Source organism: Passer montanus, unplaced genomic scaffold (genome assembly GCF_014805655.1).
Source record: "Passer montanus isolate IOZ18808 unplaced genomic scaffold, ASM1480565v1 scaffold5, whole genome shotgun sequence".
NCBI lineage: Eukaryota > Metazoa > Chordata > Aves > Passeriformes > Passeridae > Passer > Passer montanus.
In genome coordinates, this window is record NW_024369929.1 from 7,709,587 (window position 1) to 7,733,828 (window position 24,242).

The window sequence follows — 24,242 nt, forward strand, 5'->3', positions numbered from 1 at the left end:
ACTGCAAGCCTCACTAACTCTCAACACAGGAATACTTAACCTTTGCATAACACTGGAGTGCTAGCCTGTCATGCGAGCCCAGGCTCCCTCTCCGTGCTTGCACCGCGCGGTGCAGCTCCCTGCACAGCCTGGCGGAGCTACGCATCACCGCTAACGCGTCGTGATGGATGAGTAGCGCCAGAATCCAAAACACATGACAATCAGAGAGCCACAGACAACACAAGTCCTTTAAACATGTTTTCCATTCTTTAAAATCGTTAAAATGCACTGAACTTAAGTGCAGTCTTTATAAATTTAACTGTGTTATTTATTGATAAAACAATAATTTATGTAAATTTTATAAAGCCCTTACAAGCTTTGCTTCTGTTTACAGATAAAAGTATCCGCAGAAACTGCTGCTGATCCAGATGCCTGTCTAATACATAATACTTCACAGCCTTGCAAAATGCTGTGTATTAAAGGTTGGAAACTGCTTTTTGGCCTACTTTCTACACTGACATACTGAAAAGGAGGGAGAGTCTTGTGGTTGAGACACTTGGCTGGGACTGGGATGACCTGGGTTCAGTTTCAGACTCTGCTGCAGACTCCCAGTACATCCTTACACAAGTGACTTAATCTCCCTGTATATTAGCTCCCCACATGGAACGCGGGGCTGCCAATATTTCTGGATGCTGGTGGGGCTTTTTCCTATTTAGACTACACAGGCTTTGGGATGCAGACTTGTGTGTTTTCTGAATGATAAAGGGAGCCTCAAGCTGAGTTCAGGCCTCTTGGCATTACTCTAATAAAATGAGAAAAGATCTTTCATGTAAAGATTTTTGTGTTATGATTCTTCCAGGTTTTATGTTTGGTTGGGTTTGGGTTTTTTTCTTTTTAGGAGGAGGGATGGTTGTGGTGTTTTATGGGGGTTTTTAATGTTCAATTAATTGTCAGTTTCTAGTAAAAGACAAGAGGAATTTGCTCCTGAGATTTTCTTGTACTGGGTGAGTGCAACAGCAGCAGAACACATTCCACGGAGGAACTCATGCACAATCAATTAGGTCGTCTAATTAATTTTCCAACTCAACAGAAGCTATGAACTTTTTTTCTTCAGAAATGTATCTATACATATGTGTAAAAGCAACCCAAAAACATTTAAAAAGAGAGGAGAAGGACTGATGATATTCAATTGAAGGGAATGGGCTGCTACATGGGAGCAGTGTCCTCTCACATGGAATTCATATTTCTGTCATGAAGGGAAAAAACACGTATGGGGGGCATAAGAGTATTTTTCCATTAACAAGTCAGTCCCTAATGGTAACTACACAACCTTGTCAATCAGTATTTAGAGTAATTTATGATATTAGATTACCCCATAACTAGGGAGAACAAAAACATGTGGAGAGAAAAAAACACATCTTAAAAATAGGTTTGAATCAAATAGGGACAAAAAATATAGATATTTACAGGGGCTTTAACCACATATTACATCAGATGTGTTACAGCATCTAACAACAGGTATCTGTTTCTCTAGTCCTAACACAGACAAAACTTCAATCAGCATCACTGCGTCTGAATAAGGACTCTAGATCAAAGACTGAAAGAAGCAGTGAGAAGGAGAAGAATGGCCAGGCCACTTTTTTGCCTTCTCTCACAGGGTTTTACAGCAGCAAATTTTCAACGGCCATGAATTTTCTCTGCACTTCCTTTCCCATCATTGTGATCACCCACAAGTCCTTATTCCACACTAACATAATGAAGTGTTTGTGGGACCAGAGTTATAATTGTGATGTCTGGATTAAAACAGTGAGTTGTGACATTTCTAAGTGTCCTAAGGGAGATGACAGTGAATTATAGAGAATACACAGACACTTGATAGTCCACAATTATGGGAAAAAAAGGCACAGAAGCACAATAAAGAGCTTCAGTTGGGGTTTTACTATGGATGTTTCTATGGAAGCATAGACTAGATTTATAAAAAACTTATAAAAACATCCAAAGTAAAAAAAAAAAAAAGTGATAAACATTACAGTTTCTCCAACCTGGAACACAAATCAGTCTTCTGTTAGTAACTGTTTCAAACAATGTGGCTGCTAGATCAGATGAACAGACAGGGGTGAGACAGCAGGCTCTGGAAAAGATACATACTGCTTGTAGGTAGGGGAAAGCCAGAGCAAAAAGCCTTCAGGGAACAAGTGCAAAGGAAACAAGGATACAAAGAAGCAAAACAGCAAAAGAGCAGAGGGACGAAAAACAGGAAGGCAGCAAAGACGGGATGGATCAAAGCAAACCTAAGAAACGAGTGGGAGGCACAGAGACAAGGAGAGATAAACAGTGGGAGCCAGCAGACACCATGTGTGAGAAGGGGAGAAAAGGGAAGGGAAGGAAAAGGCTGGCCAGCCTGGGAGCTTCACCAGGAGAGGGAAGTTTGCCAGGACGGGCCAGCCAACGACCTAGGTAAAAATGAGTGCCAGAGAGCCAACCAGGAGAGAGCAGCCAGGCAGCCACAGCCATCCAGGAGAGCAATCCGTGTACGGAGCAGGGGGGCACAATCCCAGCTGCATCCAGGAGCTGGGTGAGCCCAGCAAGCACCGGCATGGCAGGGGAACGGGCAGGAGCAGCACCCAGCCCTGTGCTCCAACAACAGCAGTGAGCAAGAAGCTAAAAGATGCCTGAGAACATCCCAGAGATAGAGTGAACATCTCACTGACACATCTGGCTATGCACTCTGAAATACTATCCAGTAGGATCATTGGGTGGCCAAATATGAATAAACAATGACTACACAAATTGCAGCTATTAACCATCCCTTTTCCCAAAAGGCATTTTCCTCCCATTTGTAGAGCTGATATCCATATTTTTTTTCTACTTTGATACTTTCAAGATGACAAAATACAAATTATGTACCCCGATATCTTTTATACAGTTAAATTACATAATCCTAAATCAAGAAAAACAAAAAACAGGCCAGTGATAAATAAAAATACAAGATAAAAAAGGCCTTACAAAGCACATGAAGAGTGGCCTAATCTAGCAGTGATAACATACTGCTTATCTCTTTAATTAGGCAGGTCCTATCTATCCATCTCAAAGAAATAAAATTAACTATACTGAATAAGAAAAACATTGGAAGCTGTTACTAAAGGATTTCTACTAGATAGTAAAAACTTGTGCTATCTTCTGAAGTATTTTTTACATTAAAAGAACAATAATTAAGCAACTGAGTGGATTGGAATAAACCACTACAAGGTCTGTATTCCTATCTTCAGAGCTAAAATTTATTTTAAAAAAGAAGAGCAGTAAGGTGTGTGCGTATGTGTGTATATATATATATATATAAAAAATATATTTCTGAGAACAAGCTTCATTTCACAGTCAAAACAGACTGTTAAGTGCATCCTGTTCATTTTTTTTCTCCCAACAAGTTTTCCTGGTGTAAATCAGCATCATACAAAGCAAGTACTTAAATTAGTGGGTGATCCTGTCAAGGAATCAGGACTCAGAGAAAGAACAGAAGTGAAGTAATCCAGGTGGAGGCAGTGTCTCAATATTTACCTTACCTTTCTGGATATAGGACCTGCTCCACACTACCAAAACTCCTGAGTATGTTTTTTTTCTTTTAACTTCACTGGGCTTTGAATGAAGTATCAAGCCATCAGGAAGCCAGTGATCCACTAAACTCCCATACCTTCGAACCAAAAGAGATTCACAGCTGAGACAGATGATATCCTAGGTATCAAAAGTCAAATTCTGCTTGGGACCAAGTGCAAGAGAGCAGCACATGCCAGGCAGCACCCTGGGGGTCCCACAGCTGGTAAGAGGAGGGAGGGTAGGGAAGCAGGGGGAAGAGGGAGCACCCTTCTACTGCTGGGGAGCAGTGAGGAGTTATGAGGGGACAGCATACAGAGTGCAGCATAATGCAGTTGAAAGGTCCTCTGTGGGAGCTCTGCTATCTGCCTAAACTGCAAGGTTTAGCAATTGCAGTGCCAGTATAAATTTGTACCTAAAAATACAGGAAATATTTTCTTTTAATTTTTAGTAGAATGGGTACATTTAACAATCCAGGTGGTCATCAATACATATGTGATTCTCTTTCAGCAACGTTAATGGAACAACAGACTGTTCTGTGGGGTGTCTAAGTTTCAGCTGCTTGTAAACCAGCACTGTGGGAAAACTTTTAGGTGGCTTTAAAAAAATTCTTGTAAAACAGTAGAAAGCTCATAATTTAAGACACTTCAGTGGAAGAGAAAACTTCCTCCTGATTGTCAGAAATATTTTGCACTACATCCAAAAGGCAAGTAGGACTTCCTCCAGGAATAATGTCATTTATCCACATCATTCTTGTCAGGAAAGTGTCTGAATATCTGCTTTAATAATTAAGTTTCAGGTTTCAACTACACTTGTGATAAATAACATTCACAGGAGAAAAATGTTTTTAGAGCATCAAATAGTTTAGTCTTATAAAATAAAATAAGCTTGTGGTGGTTAAACTACCCTTACATGAGAACATTTTATTAGTGTGTGAATATAATATAAGCTTAAGTTATAAAGATATTTAGCCCACACGTTTGAAATGAGATAACCACTGGATTGTAACTCTTGCCTGTCAGCATACTGATCTCTTTCTTCCTCCCATTTCATTTAATTAGCAACTTGAAATGGAATCAGCAACTTTTAAACAGCTGATTAAAAGCCCTGTTCACAGAAGTGATCTTGGTTATTTTTCACATGAGCATCAGGCTGCCCCTCTGCAGGGCAGTAATTCTGCTGTGACCTCATTCCACTTTGAAAGAGGTGTGGAGAATCACTGGCACCTTGGGTACTGCATCTGCATCAACATCCCCCACTGCAAACCACACACAGTACTGACTACTGGAATAAAAACAACAAACATAAAAAAAAATAAATAAACTAAAAAGACACAAGGACATCACCTCAGCAAAAAAGGAAAGTCCAAAACTCTTCTACATCTGCACAAATTTGAGCATAACCTAAATCCTACTAAAATGCAAACATCTCCTTTAGATTTAAAAGAGCTACTTATGCTTCATCAGAGGCTATTGGAAGACACATATACAAACTTGTCTAGGTGCTAATCAATGTTCATTAACATACTTGCATTCTAGAAGTGGTTTAGAAATTAAAATATCACATGAAAGACTCTGTATGTGGCATATAAGCACAAAAAGAAAATAACAGTATATTATAAAACTGAAAGAGGCTGTACTGATTTTCTTTGCTATTTACTAGAGTATTTCTCACTCGTCATCTTGAAATCCCTAGTTGCTGTTAAATAAATACCACTCCATATAATGGTATTTTCTATCCACTATAACCACTATATCTTCACTAAAACATATCCATATTTGTGGCTCATGCATTTAAGCACTTTTAGTTTTTATCCAGAAGTACTGATTGATATTATTGTGTGGTAGCACAGCACAGATCTAACTGCTTTCTCAATAACCTTATTGAAGTCTGGCTGAGAAGATTTGATCAGGTCTCTCTGACTCCTGTTTCAAAGCCCACTTAGGTCTTTGGGCATCCTTTTATTTTATGTGAGTAGATTTTGGATCACTTCAAGAGTGACTGTGAAGTTTCGCCCAGGCTTCACCTCTCCGAACAATGTCAAGACTTCTACCTTTAGGTTTAAAGTACTGTCTGAATATAAAACTAATATATAGGCAAAATGTGTGTGTGTGTGTGTGTGTGTGTGTGAAATGCAGGTACAATCTACCCTCTGGACATAGCAAACAGGCTGTAGAATAAACACAAGCCATTCCCTGCAGGCTTTTGGCAATAGTTTACACTAAGTGGCAAATCATTACTGCTTTAGATATTTCTTGAAATGCCAGTCATCTTGAATTCTTCTGGTATTTCCTGGGATGCAATGGGCAGTAGCCTAAAAATTCTGTATGTGGTATTGATGCCAAGTCACTGTGTAACATCTTATGAGATTCCTTAAATATTTATGAACAAAGAATAAAAGTTATATATGCATATGCACAAACCCATCTAACTTGTTTAAATAATGTCAGACACTAAAAAACCCAATTCTCGTATCAAGAATTCCTTCAACAGACAAACATGAAGCAGTCTCTCAGTAGTGGGAGATGTTAAAAGGAGCTCCTGTAAGCTGCACTCCGGACAACTCCCACTGAAGTGTCAAAACTACCCTAAGTCTTCTCAGTAAGTCTCTCCTCTATTATGCTAAATTCAAACGAAGTGTATTTATTCATTTATTCATTCATTTCACTCATTTCAAAGAGTACACCAGGATACCAGTCCTAATATGTTTGGGGGATAGTCGAATCATAGATGCAAAGGCTTGCTGCTGCTGCAGAGTAACAAAGAGAAATTCCTCCCAGCTTGAACTGAAACGGACATCAACAATGCAGGCTGCAGGAAGTTGTTATTTCTACTCAAAATTCTAAACAGCTGTTTTCAAGGCAGATTAAAAGATTTTTCAATGTTTGGATTCAACTCAAGAGCTTTATCTAATGCATACTTTGTATTTGAGTATTTGTTGAATTAGAAATTTAATAGAGCAGCTGAGTATTTTAAAATCTTTTGGAAGATGTGAAAAAGGGATGTGAACTCTAGCACACCCTGTAAAACATAAATTTCTTACCAAAAGAATATGTTATTCATGTGCTCTGTACATTAGGTCAATTATTACTCACTTTCTTTGGAGAACCACCAAGTGCCTCCACCCTTTATAACAGAGCACTGTAATCAACTGTAGTAAGAATAGCAGAATTATTTTAATACACACCAATGGTTCAGGCCTGAGCTCAAGAAGGCTTGAACAGTAAGAGACTAAGAAGGATTTGCCATCATCTTTCCTTTTTAAGAGGGAAATAAATTAATGTTTTCTTGTACACCTCTGTAAATAATTTCAAGTGCACATAAATAGGGAACAATTTTTTAAAAGGAATGCTTTAAATTTGGCCTCCAATTTAAACACTTCTGTTATTTAATGACAAATTCCGTAAACAATCTGATACCAAAACTTCTTCCACAGCACGTCTTTCATTTCCGCTAACCCAATTTAACCTCTCATCTTCCTTGCACTCAGCAGCTGTACAAAGCACTTTTTTTGTACTGACATCAGCAAGTGACTGAAGTGTTAGTGCTAGATTTAAAATGCCTTCTAAAACCACAACATTTTGTATTGAATTTGGAACCAAGTTTGATACAACTTGTACTGTTATTTTAATATAGTATCACCTTTCATTAAACCATATCTTGTTGGGTTCCTGCTGGGACCTGAGAACTGAAATAGCACAAGGTTTAATGCATGGCACTTCATTTTGTCCAGCCTGGCTCAGGCCAAGAGAAGCATTTCAAATTATTTAGATAACCACACAGATTAAATACCCAGCGAGATAGCTTGCTAAGTCATTCATCATTTGCCATTCCTGGCCTGTGCTTGTGTCTAGCCATGTTTTCACTAGAAGAGCCATTCAGATGAATGGAATGCACATCTCCACTGAGTCTCCCCTGCCCAAGCAGCAGTCTAAAAACGTCTCAACCTGCCTCCAATATTCTTTTCCCCAGATATGTAAAAACTGGATAGATCCTCTCTGTCATCATCTTCTTGCCTATCTTCCCTTCTCACTTGTATCTCTTGCTTTTGCTTTATAAGCCCTATAACTCTACCAAATTTTACTGTATTAAAGCATTATCATCTCCTTTCTTCAATCCCTCAAAAAGTTTACCAATCATCCTCTTACTACTCTAACCCCACAACTTAAGAACCAATTAATAGCTGGAATTAGTTCACATCACAGGGTGTAATTCAATTTCAGACATAATATATCTTACCTTAAAGGCTATTGGAGCCGAAGTAACTTAACATCAACTCTCCTTTCACAGAGGTGGGTCACTCACCTCTTTTCTCACTGCAGATCTTTTGGCCTTTGAAGCCTGTGGCTTGGAAGTAATTTTTGACCCTGTGGCTTCTTCTGAAGTCTGTATTAATCCAACTGTAAAGCTGCCATACTTGCATTTTACAAACCTCTCCAAGTTACCACCCATACTGTCCCACCAGGACATGGAGATTCTCATAAAGGCTTTCATCATATCCCAGCAGGACAATTATATTTCACTGCTTGCTGGTTTTACTGTTACTTCTCTTAAACATTTCAAGTCCAAGTAGTGTTCTGTCATTGTACTGCTCAACTGAGCTAAGACATCTGGACCATCCAGATGAGAGACCAGTCCAATGGCCCTTGAACAAATAGTTCAAGGTGTGTCTCACTTTAAGAGTCACCTTAATTGCACTTCAAAGAAAGTGCACAGCATGCTTTTTCCACTGTATGTTTATCACTTTTTTCTTGCTGTAGTTTTCTGAAACATAAGCAAACAGGAGCTGTTGAGGTCCTAAAACCTCCCATCACTGAGGTACCCAGCTGCCTCCTAAATCAAGTGAAATTATCAAGTACCTAATAGGTCTCCCCATCTTTTTGTATTAAGTGACAAGCAGGTAACTACAATTAGTGTCAAGTGCAAACAGGAAAACTCTCCTGACAGTCTGTCTGTAGTTATTAGTATTACTAGGATTTAAAACCATTCCCTATTCCACACCCCATGAACCACTGCAGTTTTGTCAACTTATTCTTCATTTTTAAACTAAGTGTTCCATTTTTAAAATTTTATTAGGCAAGTACATTAGATGTCAAAGGCATAACATGTGCTTTCATTTCACAGCACTTAAGCAATCACTGCCACAGGAGAAAAAAAACACTCTCTGGATAACAGAACACACAAATAAGAAAAAAAACACAGAAGATCCAGAATAATGAACACTTGGACAATGTTAGCAGTGGACCTTCATTAAATAGCTAATAGGTCTGAATGGTACAGCTAGTGGTGTTACAAATCACAGACTAACACATATTTTAGCACATTTTCCACAGTCCTGGACAATGTGCTCCAACTGGTTCTGTCTGAGCAGGGGAGTTGACTATGTGATCTAAAGAGGTCCCTTCCACACTAAGCAATTCTGTAAACTGAAATACAGTTACAAATTACCCTCTCTCCCTGTAAATCTTACAGTTCTATTTTTAAAAGTATGTAAATGCATTGTTTGATAGGCAGGAGTTACCCCACTAACTAGCAGATATGCATTTTGTTGTGCTACCAGTTTTTGCCACAGATAAACTGATTTTCCAAACCTTGCTGAAAATTCAGCTATCAATGGAGAAATTGTAAGTAATGGGACCAAGATAAAAGGACCTAGAGCAAAAGCTGAGGGCTTCATCTTGAGACCAAAGAGTACTATGAAGTCCCTGTGCATACAGAAATAAGGAAAATGGTAAGTCTTGTAAAATATCACTGAACTTATGACCACTGCTGCAATTCCAGCAAAGACATCTCTGGCTTTGTCCCACACTGTATGCAGTGGTGCAGGATGGAAGCATCAGCCATCACCTCCCCAAGGAGGCAACAACTGTGAGCATACAGGTTTCTCATCAGCTCCTGCTTCCCTATGACTATCAGCGCCTCCGTGTCAGACGAAAAAGCCCTAGAGGGTCACAGAAGACCATTCATTCCAAGGAGTAAGGAGCAAATGGGGACAGCACTGAACACCTGGCAATCACTGGGTAAACTTTGCAAAAAACATAAACATTGAGGACAGGATCATTATAAAACATGACTGAGATCACTGGTAAGCCAGGCTTACTCGAGTAAATGCTTTTTTAAAATTGAGGCACACACTAAGTTAAACATTCAGGGACAAGTAAAACAGTGCAAAGACCAGTCTTTCAGAATGGGAGATCTATAATCTGAATCACACCACCATGGAAAGAAACGAAGGCTATGGCACAGCAGACTCAGTTCCATTAACCTACCTGTGCTAGTTTAGCTTAGGTAATGCCTGCAACGGATAAACAGTAAATGTGTAAGACCACAATCCAAACTCAGGTGCATAAAAAGGTTCACATTTCTTAAAATATAAACCCATGTGTATATATGTGTAAACACACATGTATTTTTAATAACTTTCATGCTTTTTTAAAATTAAGTATCCAAAGCCTTTGCACGCCTAGCTACAGGGAAGGGAAATACTGAATCTTGGTTTCTTTATGTAGCAAATTCCACCTTTTTTTTTCAAAAGAAGTTTCTTCTGGATAAAGAGTGCAAAGCCAAGCTCTGTTTTACAGCATAGCAGAATTTGGAGAGTGATATTTCTCTCAGGGCTCCTTTCTTTTCAGACCTTATTTAGGCCTCTTTTCTTCTCCTACAGCATTTCTCTAAAGTGCCAAACTGTACAAGCTATCATAAAAAAAAAAAGTATAAAAACTACTCAGTCATTATTCATGAACCTCTCAAGGGCAACTGGAAGTGAGAATGTGCCTGTCCTTACAGCTGCTCTTAGGCAGTCGTTTCTCAGAATTTTTTGCAGCTTTTATGCTGATAGAGGGTAGATCTCTTTCTAAATCTAACAGTTTACTTTAGAAAAGTCTTGTTTTTACAGAGATTTCAACAGCTCTGTTACAGATACATATAGCAAAAAAACTTACATGTGTCAAAACAGTTACACTGACCACTTTGAGCACCTCTGTTTAAGATGCATTTTCATTAGCATTTTGCAGCTGACCTACATAAAAGAATTGTTTTACTTGGAAATGCCTTCATCAGTTTATCCTTTTGTTAGGTTAGATCTATGTTTTAAAAGAGGTTTCTTTTCTTGGTTAGAACTGGCCATCTAAAAAGTTTTAGATCACTTGTAAAAACAAAGAAAAAAAGTAAGTCAAACTCAACTGAGGCATCATGCATACTGTTACTTGCTTCTGTGGCAACTAACAAAAATTCTCAGCTTACCAGTCCAAGAAGAAAAAAAGCTATGAATGGGTGATTCACAAAGAAAACATTTGTTTTCACTGTAACAAATCAGAGGATTTCAGGTAGCGGTGCTTTCTTATATCAAAATAGATTGCAGCCCAGAGAAGGAGTCATTTTCTCCATTAACAGCTAAATAGGCATTGTTAGGTAAGTTCTCAGCTGCATTTACTCATTCCCTATATTATGTCTGACTCTGGGAGTCACCATTGCAAAGGCACCTTTTCTTTGGAAAGTTGCATGAGAAATCAGTTGTGGCCAGCTATTTTATTTTTTACAAGTTTGGGCTGAAATTAGAAAAATGGGCCTGGTAAAATGGTACTAAGAGGGGAACACAAGCCCTAAGATACACATTCTGAAGGCCTCAAATGTAACACCATGCTGCAATGACAACCAATAGCAATAAAAGCTGATTCAATATTTCAGCACACACACACAAAAAAAAAAAAAAAAAAAAAAAAAAGAAATACCCCCGGGAAACAAGTAACACCATGCTGCAATGACAACCAATATCAATAAAAGCCGATTCAATCTTTCAGCACACACACACACAAAAAAAAAAAAAAAAAAAAAAAAAAAATTACTCTCGTGATACAACACATGAGAGGGATTCTTTCCAGTTCTCCCTGGAACACTGCAGAGCACAGATCTGGCAGTGAAGGCCAGTCAGGGAAGCTACAGCTTTCAACTGTCTGCACTGTGTATATAGAAGTTATAGCTGTATAATCTGCATGTAACATCCCATAATCTCTCTATGTAAGTAACTTTTACAAAGCCTCTGCTGCACTGGCCTCCACCCTTCATTTCTCAAGACACTACAAGGCAGACAGCAAGAACCACATGCAGGCAAAGGCAACACAAGGTCCAGCCTGGCTGCAGTGAGAGCTGAACCCAGTTTTTTGCACAGCAAACAGGAACCTGTCAGGAAAGCTGGAGGTAGGAGTCAGGTTCAACAACAAAGCTGTTTGCTGCACCAGAAGAATGATCTAGTGACTCTCCTGTAAGTCCTTTCATTGTCCTACATACAAGAACCAAATCTTACAGATTAGAACAATGCAGCTATTTCATTCAAATGTCTTTGTGATAATTTATACCAAATATAGACTCCACAATTTGTCATTAAATTTGTATGCATCTCCACTGCTACAACTAAAATCAAAACAAAGCAAAGTCCAAACAATACTTTACTGCACATCTAAAGGTCAGTGTCCTTAGCAGCCAATCAAGAAAGCATGGAAATATAAAAAGGTCTGCCAAATAGCTGAATGAAAACTTTAGATTTGTTTGACTGAAATCAAAACTCAATTTGGAACAAAATGTAAATGTTCAGCTTCGTGTACAAAAGTTGGAGCCCTCACATCTCACAAGAGACCTAAGCCATATGTACTTAATCATTTATGGATCTTGATTAAGCTTATAAGCATATATCTGAAGAAACATTTTTAAATTGGCTATATGATCTTTTAAGATACACAAAGCATAGAGCAAGCAACACAGGACCAGTTATGGGGTGAACATGGAAGGAACAGAACAATGGATGAAAGCCTTCTTATACATAAGATCCCTAAAAATGCTTTTTGGCAACAAATAACAGACTGAGCTGAGTCCTAAGTTCTGATCCAGAGATCTACTGATTATATTGCTAAGTATTACAAACCACCTAAATCACACACAATCATTCTGTAGAGGGTGACTTCTTGACCATAAAGCTGCAGCTTCAATTTTAAAAATTAAAAAACTCATCCAGTTATCTTAACCTCTTTGTTAGAAAAGATAATCCAATGGAGTTTTTATTCTAAAACTGAAAGACATCAAAGGTGACAACATATACTGAAATTATTTTAAAGTCAGTAAAACATCACTCTGTTACTAAATATATTGCTCTTCAGTCTGAAGCCATTTTTCATAACTTTTCAGGGGGGAAAAATGTGTGCAAGAGTCCTTATTGCAGGCTTTCAAGTTTAGCCATCCTTCAGTTTGCTGCTATAACATTGTACATGCATGCATTCATGTTACAGGGCTGCAGAAACTACATGTCTATGTCAACAGATGTGTTTTTTGGAAGAAAGCAACAGAAATCAAGTTTATTCAAATGTTTGCCAGCTACCATATGCTGCAATACTACTTTAAATGCAACATAAGGCTTTGGGAACATACTTTTACTGCTATCTACACTTTGTTATTTACTTTCCATTTAGACTAAATACCAGAGACGGGGCACACTAAGGGGTGCAGTGTCCTCTTTGTAAAAACATTCTACCCGTTGTAGTATTTAGAAAGAAAAAAAAATATACAGAGCCCTACATTACTCTTGACCACTTTCAGCGGCTGCACTTTCATAGGGAGGCTCCAGGAAAGATATTTTTACATATGGCATTAATTCTGGGAACTTTTAATAATGGCCAAATATAATTAAAAATTATGCAAAAATTCCTGCCATGAAGAGAGCAGTACAGAAACGACTCTGTTTGAAGAAAAAGGAATCGTTTGCTCATATTATGAGTCCATAAAAAAACAAAACACACGTGGTACATTTTTAATATTTGAACTACATCAGGCCCAATTCTGCTCCTATGTGAAGCGAGTGGCAAAACTCCAGAATGCAGCAGGATTGAGCCCCTGATGTTGTCACAAGCATTCAAATAAACAAACAGGTCTGTAACACATTCTAAGCTTCCACTATGCTCCTCTAAATGAATCCAGACAGAAAAAGAAAAGCACATTTCATTGCATTTCTGCAATACAAGGAGAACAACAATGTACAATCTTCTATTATATAGAACTCGCCCTCTTAAAGTATTATCACCCAAATGTCTAAAGAGAAACTGTTTCAAAGAGTCAAGAAAACCTTTGTGTACAAATCTGAAGACAGCTCTACCAAATCTGGTTTTTGATCTTCCTGAGCTCCTAACATCAATTTTTCTCTGGACTTTCATAAAGTGCAAGATACAGGGATGTTTTCACATGACCCAAACGTGGGCATCTCCCACAGCCAGCTAAATCCCCTAGGCTCTTTTACAGACAATAGAAAGGGCTGTCAGTGTTCTGAGTCATCCTCAGGGGAACATAAACTAAGTCTCTGCTCTCAGTCTCTTTAGCAACTCTAAAAGAAACTGAAGAATCTGTAACTCACTCAAGTTATTCAGCATTAACAGTAAAATGGCATAAGGATGGCATCCAGTTTTTAACCAGTAGGAGAAGTTTTTCTTTGTCCACATCTTCATTTTCTGCTATCTGTGACTTCATTAATAACATGACTACTGATAAATTAAAAGCTGAGTGCATCTTTCAGATCTTAACTAACTCTGAAAGCTTGGGCCAAAATCCAGCAAGGCCCTTAAGCACTTGCATAATTCTAAGCATATTGACATCTTGGGTTTGAACTTAAAGGCATGTCAAAGCTCCTCACTGGACCACAGCCAGAGAACTCAGCACCTTCTTAAAAGAAGTCCCTGAAGTTCAATTTTTAACTGAGGCAATATCTGTGAAATATTTTCCTTCTTGGGCTATGTATTTTAAATGTGTCTTAAATGGCTGTAGGAAGCATTCCCAACACCGCTACACTTTCACTGTTCAGTTTATGTCAAGTCCACCTTTCTGAACACTATTCCACAGCAAAGCCAGGTCTGTTGTTTTATGACACAGCTGCATATACTTGACAGTACATCCAGGCAGCTTCTCCTGCTCTGGACAGGAGCCAACCACCACACACAACAGCTCAGGAGTTAATGACACATGTGCACCGTGATGAAGTTATTGATCCAGCTCTGGTGAAGCCTGTCTCACCAGTGACATGGCATATACTCCCAGGACATGAAGAGGAACCCCACTGATAAAAGTGAATCTCAGAATTCCTTATGCTCATGTTTACTGTGTTTTACACTAAGATTAACACTTCTAAGACACACAAAAAAGTGATTTGTGTGCCAAAACGGCCCAAGGCCAGCTGCTACCCTCTCAAAGAATGACTGAATAAATACATAGAAATACTCATGCCACAAATTTGATGGTGTTTGTTACACTTTGAAAGCAGTGGGTCTTTCACCAGGTAAAAGCCCTTGACCTACACAGAAGTCTTGCAGATCTTCATCAGCAATCACATGGTCAACACTTGCTGAGGTAATGTATGGAAAAACTATTTAAAACAGTAGACACTGTTTTAGAACAGAACTACACAACTTGTCTCCATAGCTAAGAAACTGGATTTAATTTTTTTCCAACCACCTGCAACATTTTAAATGTTTTCCCTATCGGATTATTAGAATAACCCCACGTGTTTGGTTGCCTCAACATTGTTTTATTCAAGTCAGTTCTAAGTTATGACATATGCAGCAAAGGCTGAAATATTCTTTGGTGTGTGACATATGTGCCACAAACACTCTTTAACTGTTACTGTTAGTTGATGCTTGTAGAGAAAAGCACTGGGTGATACACAGCAGTAAATTACTTCCATAACTGTTAGTTTGTGGGATGGCAGAACCTAGAAGTCAAATCACAGCCAAACAGATGGAGAATGTGTATGCCACAAAACTGTATCACTTCACATTACGTTTATATCCAGAAATGGTGTTTTCAAAACAATCTGCTTCTCCCGCCTCTGCCAGAAATGGCATAGTTTAAGACACCATTTCTCTTGAGTATCTTCCTTCCCTGCACAACCCCCCCAGCTCCATGCAGAGATGCTTCGGTTTTGTTGTTTTGTTTCCTCCCCTCTTTCTTTTCTTTCTAATAAACACACCATTTTACTCTACAAGGCATGAATCTTGTCAATTTACTGGCTAACATCCATTCACATGTATATCAGAAGCCCACCAGGGAGTGTCAAATCCACAGAACTTTCCAAAGCCAGATTCAAAATATGGACCTCTTACTTAGCTGACAGCTGTGTAAAATCATATGCAGCCAGACAACTCCCCAGTGACCACACAGGTGCATGTGCTGAACAAGGCAAGTTATTCTAAGACCAAGATTAGTTTATACTTGAACAGTTATCTTCAGAAAAAGCTTTTCTCATGGCATAATGTGATTCTGAGACCAAAAACCACCACACCCTTTTTAGAGGAGGGGAACATATTAGCTCAGCTAGGTAGAGAGGCTGCAGAAAATCTGTGAAAGCAGCCAAATTTCAGAGGTTTTCTGGGAAGATACGACAATCATTTGGCCTCAACACAGCAAGCAAGCATTAACCAGGAATACTAGAGCTCATTAATGTCTATTTTCTCTTTTATTGATAACTATAAAATCAAACATGTGTTTTAAGTAAAAAACTGCCTATGGACTAGGCATGTAAGTTACAGATTTCTACCTCAATTGTGCTCAATAGCATGCATGTAATTTCAGAACAGCTTGACTTGGCTCAAATGGCTCTGTACCACCAGTTTCTCACTCCACCCACCACCTGAGGGACAGGACTGAAGCTGTTACCAGGATTCAGCCTAGAAACTTGCCCTAATGATGTGGAATCAAACTGGTCTCAGATCAGGCAACACAGAAGTAGCACTCAACAATCTTCTTCTGAACTTAAACTTTACACTCTTTTTATAAAACTCAACAGGATTATACCTAAACATTGTCCACTGTACTGCCCACAAATGAAATGTTAAATTGGTTTAATAACCCTGAAAAAAAATCCACATACCATATAAGGTAGTCAGTATCACTGTGTTTTCATTTGAAGATTATCACTATGGATATGCAACTAAAAAGCTAAATTAAAAACAATAAATCTGAACAAAAAGGAAAAGAGAATTGAATAAACTCTACAAAAGAAAACATAACAATGACAGAGGCAAGATTCTACTTATCATGTATATCAAATTCAAAGACATTTTCTGATGACTTAGAAACTGAATTTTGAGCAAAAGCACACAAACACTTTCATTTGCCACCTCTTCCACTGGAGTGTTTTAATCACAAAAAAAGTAAACAGTTACATCTGTGTTTCATCCTGGCCTCTATCCTTATGAATTTCACATACTTCTAAAAATGCCACTTATAATTTATTTTCTGTCTTGAGACCAACAAAAGCAAACACAACCAATTCAGCTACAGAATACACCAGGTAATGGCCCAACAACCCTACTGCTGGAGGTGTTGGAACATAATTCTTCCCACTGATTTAGGGCACGTACCTCTCTCACACTGGGGCCCAGTAAAGCCATACGTGCAAGCACAGCGGTTCGGAGCGACGCATCTCCCTCCGTTTAGACATCCATTTTCACAGACAGCTGCATCAAAGGGAAGGCAAGAGTAATCTTTACTGAGCTGTTTGCAGAAAGACATGAAGGTATGTACTTGGCCACCTTAGGTAAACTGGTAAAAATGGTAAACATACTAAATTCTTTTCCTAGAATCTACTCCAAGACCTTTTACTACTTCCTGGCCTTATTAGTACTGTGAGCTCATTTTTTCAGGGGAGCATTATACAAATACAGGAACAACCACAGCTCTTCTGACCTCTCAGAGCCTTTCTCTTTGGGATAGCTGGGCAATCCCATAACTTCAAAATAATATCTCTTTCAAATTTGTAACAAGCAAACACTGATAGAGATTGCAGATAGAAGATGGAGAGGAATATTTAATCTCTAAATCCTCAAATGTGGTTTGTTCCTTCTGTAATAATCCAGTATTAACTGAGTAATTGCCGGTGTTAAATAAATAATGCTATTAACTAGGATAGCAAAATTTAATCAATATCTATTCCATGTTAATTCAAGATACTCTTCCTCTGTATCATGCTGTTATTAGCTTCAGAAGTCAATTTTTTCATAATAAACTCCAAAAGCAATTCTTCTCTGAAATAATCAGAAAATACAACATGCACATGAAAAAGGAGATTTTAAATACAATTTCATGTTCATTGAGTAATGTTATTCTTTGTTCCATTTCACAGTCACTTCAGTAGAAAGACGATTTCCATTTATCCTCTTTTATCCACTTGATATTTCACAGTGAAGGCAGAAATACAATTCTTAATCCTTTCACCATGGGATCCTCCTCCAGATTATTAGGGTAAATTCCTAGTCCCACTGAAGTTCATGTAAAGTGTGCCATTGATTTTGACAGAGCACAAAAGGTTTTCATTAAATGAGCTAAACACATTTTCTGTGTCAGACCAATATTTCACTAGATAGCAATGTGACAGCCTTGGTTAAAAGCAGTGTCTATATCCTTATTTGAGTTACTTCACAGCATTCCAGCCAAGAACAAGAGAGCACCAGAGTCAGTTTGGGAGAGATTTCAAGCAGCACATCCAGGATTGCTTTTGACTAAGGACTGATCGAGGAAATAAAAAAAATCTGTCAATCAACTCTAATAAGACAACATCAACATTTCTAAAGCATAATCTAAGTCTTATGCAAACAGTGAAATGAAAACAAGACTTCTATTAAAAATCCTAATTTTAGCTATAAAATGAAAACTGAATCCCATGTAAAATTTAGATGTATGACCCACTGCACTAGTGGGTGAGAAGTCCTGGAGGTCAATGGGAATTATGGCAGTGTGAGAACTACAGGGTCAAGTTATATCCAATTATTATGAAGTCACATGATGTTTATTTTAATAGTCTTGATCAGTAAGAATTCACTCAGCATTCATTACAAAGTCAAGTGTTTTTCTGTAAAATTTCACTATACCTGATCAAAAACAAGCTCAGCAGCAGCTGAAGTTTAGTGCTAAAGAGTGCCCAATCCACACATCACAGAACCACTTAACAGTATCTACATTCCTAGGAGTGTACTTACGCTGTCCACAGTGAGTTCCTGTATATCCCTTCTGACAGAGGCAATGGTCGTCACTGCAGCTACCTCCATTCATGCACCGGATGTTGCAGTGTTGGACTTGAAAGGAAAAAAAGATTTTCCTCAGTTAAATCAAACCAGTCAGAAACACTTAACTGTTTGCTAAAGGTAAACATTTACTTGTACTTCTTTTTTTAGGGATTGATTCTGTGAAGCAGAAAGTTTTAGAAGTCAAGAATGAATGTTTTAGGACAGATATGGAAAATGGCTTTACAGAAGACAATATAGATTCACTGTTCCTAAAGAATATAGGACATGGTCCAAGAATTTGATGCACCCTCTCATTCAAATGAAGTCAAAGGCATTTCATAGGAGCATAAATCCTCAACATTTCTTTCCTAGTCTGCAATTATGAGAAAAAGCCTTCAATAAGGGAAAAGTACTAAACTTCTGGCAGACAGCCTCATTAGAAAGGGAGCCTTATCATCTGCAAAGTGGGGGAGGGAAGCATTGGAGGGGAGCCTGTAAGGAAGCTCCTGAAGACAGCCCTGCTCTGCTAACACATGCAACACCAGAAGCTGACCTGGCCATGCAGGATTTCTTGCATAAAGAGGAGAAATAACAGACTGATTTCTTTCTGTATGCCAGCTGTAGGCTCATCCCACCTGTAGAGCTGCTGAGCTTGGGAGCTGCAGAGCTCACAGAGAGCCCTCCCCCAGAGCCAACAACCTTCCCCTCCCACGGGCAGAGGCAGGGGAGCAGCAGCACTCTCTCCTCAGCTGCAGCCCCACCACTTATAATGGTTAACAGGCAGCTTAAGCCCCATGCCAGTAAAACATAATGTCTCTGAGTAATTTTTCTAGTAATAAGAGCAAATATATTACTTAACTAGATGCTGGGAGCAACTACAAGTATGTCAGGCTCTTCATAAGGCATAGAGGAGTGGGCAGGTCTCCCAATAAAGTGAAGTCCTTACAGGTCCTGCTGTCCAACACAGCTGTGAACTGGGGCCTGCACTCCAGTAAGCAGCTGGGAAATGGTTTTCCTCTTAACAGGAGCCACATGAAAGGCTCCTCCCCACATAGGATTACAGTCTGATCAGCGTTTCAGTAGATTGTGATGGAGCACTGGATACCTACACCATGCTGTCTGAAATGCTCAGGACTGAAAAATGGAAATTGCATGTCCCGTCAGAGCCTGCAGCTGACAGGTGCCATGCCAAACACTGAATTTTTCATCTCACACAAAACCCTTAGGCATCATTTGGCTTTTGACAGTTCAGAAGTATGTGAACAGATTTTTTTTTTTTATTTTCAAGTAGAAATAATAATTTTAACTGTACTGCCTTCTATAACAATATGATTCCACAAAACAGAAGTAAAACACAAAACTGGAGAAAGAAATTAAAGCAATCTAGCATTTTAAATACTAGTAACCTTAATTCTTCAAATATAAAAGCAAAAACTGTATTACATTTCTTATGTGTCTAATAGTTATTATACATCTTTGTTCTGCTTTGGATATACTTCAGTACTTCAAGCAACAAAAATGCACTAACATTCCTCAATAAAAAGTAAAATTGTCTGCAAATACAGAGTGAATATCTGGTGAAGATTTTTGGACAATGTCCTAAGTAGGTCAGAAAAAGGTGTACAGTTACTTTAAAATGTGTAGCTCAACTAGCTTTAGACAATCTTAGAAAAACAGAGGGGATTACAAAAAGCATAGGAAATGATATCATCTGTCAAGCAGGGAAGGAACTTAAAAACCACAAACTGATTTCAATTAGAGAAAGCTATGCCAAGAGCTAATTTCCATTCCCACATGAAGACCAAAGCCATTTAAGTAGTTTGAACTACATTTGAGATTAAAAGGTTAACAGTAGCTTAAATGATGATTTTCATATTATCTGTTCATGTATAAATAAAGAATATTTCCTCATTTTGGAATATACACACAAAATTTCCTTCTCTTACTGCTTCTTAGAATAACTTTTTCAAGGTAAAATACTTCTTACTCCTTTTAAAACTAAAATCATTATGGGAGACTGCTGGGACATCCAGTCATCCTTACTAAAATGAGCCATTTAAATCAGTGAGCTTTCTTGCCTATTACCAGGCAAGAGGATCACTGACATAGTCAGTAAACTAATTACTTATTTTCTGCCCTCTTTTGTGGGAATGTGGGAAAGAGTACTTCCAAAATAATACAGACTATTCTGTAATATTATCCTTCCAAAAGTTTACAGAAACACATTCAAAGGCTGTCTGGAGCTCAGATGATGATTTTAAAAATGCATTTTTGAAAACTAGCATATTAATGCAGGTCCAGGTTCTCTTTTCTCAGCTATATCAACAATTCCATTAATGTCAGTGGAGATATTCCGGTAAATGAAACAACCTGTTCCAAGACACCACACTGACAGAGACTCAAAGAAAAAGCACAGGAATTACCATAAGGCTGGTAAATAAATGCATATAGCTTCGCCTTATCTTGGCATGCAAAGGAAATGTAAACATTAATAAATGGTTGCTTTTAATCAATTATTGTTCTTTTTCACATCCAATTTGTAAACAGTCTGCACTGGAAATGTCTGAAGTCAAAACAGGAATAACTGCAGGAACACAACTTTATAAACCCGCAAAAGAGCCAGCTCTAAGACCATGCATATCCACACAGGCTTCGCGTGTGGGCGAAAGTTGTGTTTTTTATCAAAGCGCTGCCCTCTTAAGCATAACAATTCCTGACTTTTTAAATAAATACCCAGCAAAACTGAGTAAAGACCTCATCACACCCAGAGCACTGCCACAAGCACTCATGAAACAGCTCACCAAGCAGACGGAAGGCAGCACACGTGCTGTCTGCTCTGCGATCCCACACCAGGAAAGGTGAGGTGGGAGGGTCTGCAGCCCTCAGGTGGGAGAGCCGGCCGAGCCCTGGCCCGGCCCCTCGGGCTGAGGGCGGCGGCGCAGCCAGCGGGCACGGCAGGAGAGGCCGGCTGTCCCCCGTGCCACTGCCGAGGAAACGCTCCCAGCCCTGGGATGACGCAGGGCTTTGCCTGCCAGGAGCTGTAAACAAGGAATGACGGCCGCATCGCATCCCAGATGCTCAGCGTGCTTTCTCTGTCAAGTGACTGACTCAGGAGAGAGATGGCGGCTAGCGCCAAGGCGTGACACGAGCCTGCTGCCCCACAAGGCATTGACAAAATCCGCAGTACCCTCAAAAACTCTGGGAACATTCCAAATTCAAGACCTTACCCCACCTCTGACAGTAGCAGAATATAAGACAAGGGGCTGAGCTCCAGGTTTTACTGCCATTGAGCAGATGCCTCCCATAGCACCCGAGGAGTGGGATGCCAGGGCACTGAGCCGAGGCCCAGGCTCAGCCCCACACCAGGCCTCTGAGGAAGACTCCGGGCATGAGGAGGAGCTCAGTCCTCGGCTGTGCCTCTGATGCTGCTGGCAGAGGAGCAGAGCAGGCCCTGCTCTGGACACAGACACTTGTCTCCACAGCCATCACCGCGAGCACCCACCACAGCTGCCTCTGCCACAGCTCCCTTCCTTCAGGGACAGCCCCAACAGCAAATGCCTTCCCTGTTTCAGCCAGCCAAAACCATTCTGACTGCAGAAGCAAAACCAGGGGCTCAGCTCACAGACAGATCTGACCCACAACCCTGGGGGCAGCCTGACACCCTCCTCCTTGTTTGTCCCCTGCTCGCAGAGGGGCAGAGCAGCAGCTCTGAGGTGCGGCAGGATCACGGAGCATGAATGGAGCGCTGAGAAGGGCCGGGCCGGGCTGCAGCAGTGACACGGACACAGCAGGCACAGCCCTTCGCACAGTGAAGCCGCTGCCATTGCAGAGCTGGCAGAGCACGGAGCACGGGACATCTCCCACAGCACGGGGGGTGCACACCCACACAGCTGCACCTGCAGTGTCAGAGCACCCACGCACCACAGCCGGCAGGGAGCCCTCCTCACTTGGCACTCTTATCTCCAAGCCTGCCGCAAGCGCACCCAAAAATTCACTAATTACACAGAAACAACCACTACTCAGCCAGTAAGTTTACTGATGTCACTAAAATCCCTGCTGAGAAAACCACCGGTTGATCTTTTCAACCACAAATCAGATTCCTAAAGCTGACTCTTAACCAGAAAAGTCCCAGCAACTGACCTGCACGAGAACCAAACTTGGAGGCTTTGTTTTGTTCTCGAATCCACATGCTTTCCAATCCGCATTAAATATTTTATTTTGACAGACAACCAGAGTATAAGAGTCACTGCCAATTCAGTTTCTATCTGTGGATGTATCTGCTAGAAAATCCAGGCCCATTACTGATTGTCCAAGTACTAAAGACACACATAGCTTAAAATATCCAAAGGACATCTCATGTATCAGAAGCTATACACTTAATTCTGAGAAATCAAGGCATTTTCACTCATATTTGCTATTTTTATTTTGCATGTGATAAACACATATCATTTACATTTGATTTTTAATTATTTAATTAGATTTTTTCTTATTTTAAAAACATATAATTAAAATACGGTTTAATGAATGCATATTCTGACAAAATATTAACTGTTACCAGAAGTAGTTGACAGTAACCATTTGATGCAAACAGTACTTTTTATGTTTACTTTGTTTCCTAATTGCAGATCTAATTCATTGTGGTCTATTGTGTAAATACATATTCATGGGTTTTGTCTACAGTGCCAACAGTACAAATGATTTACATGAAGCATGTTCTGTAAGTACTAATGATGTGCTAAATCATAAAAAATATTACACATGGGTGCACAGAAGCAGTGGAGTCTCTTTTCTGTGCAACTTACCAGACACTTTTGCTTTTAGAATTGGTATGTTTTAATAAGTATAGGGGATGTAACCACATACACAAAATGTATCTTACGTTACTGCAGAAATTGACCAACTCCCATGAAGGCTAAAACTCTGGACAACAATGGTAGAGTATTTCAGAAGAGCTACAAGGAGAACCAAAAACTTTACCTTATTTTTCTTTTGAGTCTTGACTCATAAAAGACTTCAGTAGAGCCAAAGAAAAACGTGAGGTTAGGCCCACTTGTTCTCTCCAAAGGTGCCAAAGCATGTAACAGATACAGGGATGTATCTCTCCTTCTGTCCCCCAGAGGCTATGGGGAGAAGGTCATACCTTCCTTTACTGCCTTACAGGACTAAGGCATAAGCGCCTGATAAAACAGTAGCTGCAAACCCAGGCAGGAGCACACCAACACACACATTTGTGCAGCATTTTGCACCCTTCCCTCCCTCCAGTACTCTCTGGGAACTCCATAGCTCCACATCTTCCTCATGCTGTCCTCTCCCTAACATACATCACAGGGGCATGAGATGGGTTGAACTACAAAGAACAATATTTACCATTTCAGTACATGCCATTCCATTACATTCTGCAGTTGTTAATGTTTTTCCACTGTTATTGCACAAAAAGGATGCTAAAACCACAAACTGAAATGGTCAGTTATGTGGGAAAACTCTTATCAACCAGGAAAGCAAAAAAATGGCAAAGTAAAAAATACAGAAGCAAAGCAGACCACACACTGAGTCTCAAAAGATATTCAGAACTAAAAGGATAACCACTTTGTATAATATTAGAGACCTCAGCTGAGTGCATCCCCCACTGACTTCTGTTAATAT

General features: G+C 39.5%; 1 protein-coding gene across 4 annotated transcripts in view; it reads right to left on the reverse strand.

Moving 5' to 3' along the window:
* The window catches only part of FBN1 (fibrillin 1), a 143,132-nt gene that overhangs the window by 103,586 nt on the left and 15,304 nt on the right, over positions 1-24,242 (reverse strand). For 2 of the 4 annotated variants that reach the window (XM_039723288.1, XM_039723287.1), the window contains 2 exons: positions 18,573-18,668; positions 16,959-17,054 (listed from right to left, as the gene is read on the reverse strand). In XM_039723288.1, coding sequence (XP_039579222.1) covers positions 16,959-17,054; positions 18,573-18,668 — 192 coding nt within the window. Of the gene's footprint in view, positions 1-16,958; positions 17,055-18,572; positions 18,669-19,234; positions 19,332-21,400; positions 21,429-24,242 lie in introns of those variants that run through there. The other 2 variants (XM_039723289.1, XM_039723291.1) reach the window with 2 other exon arrangements.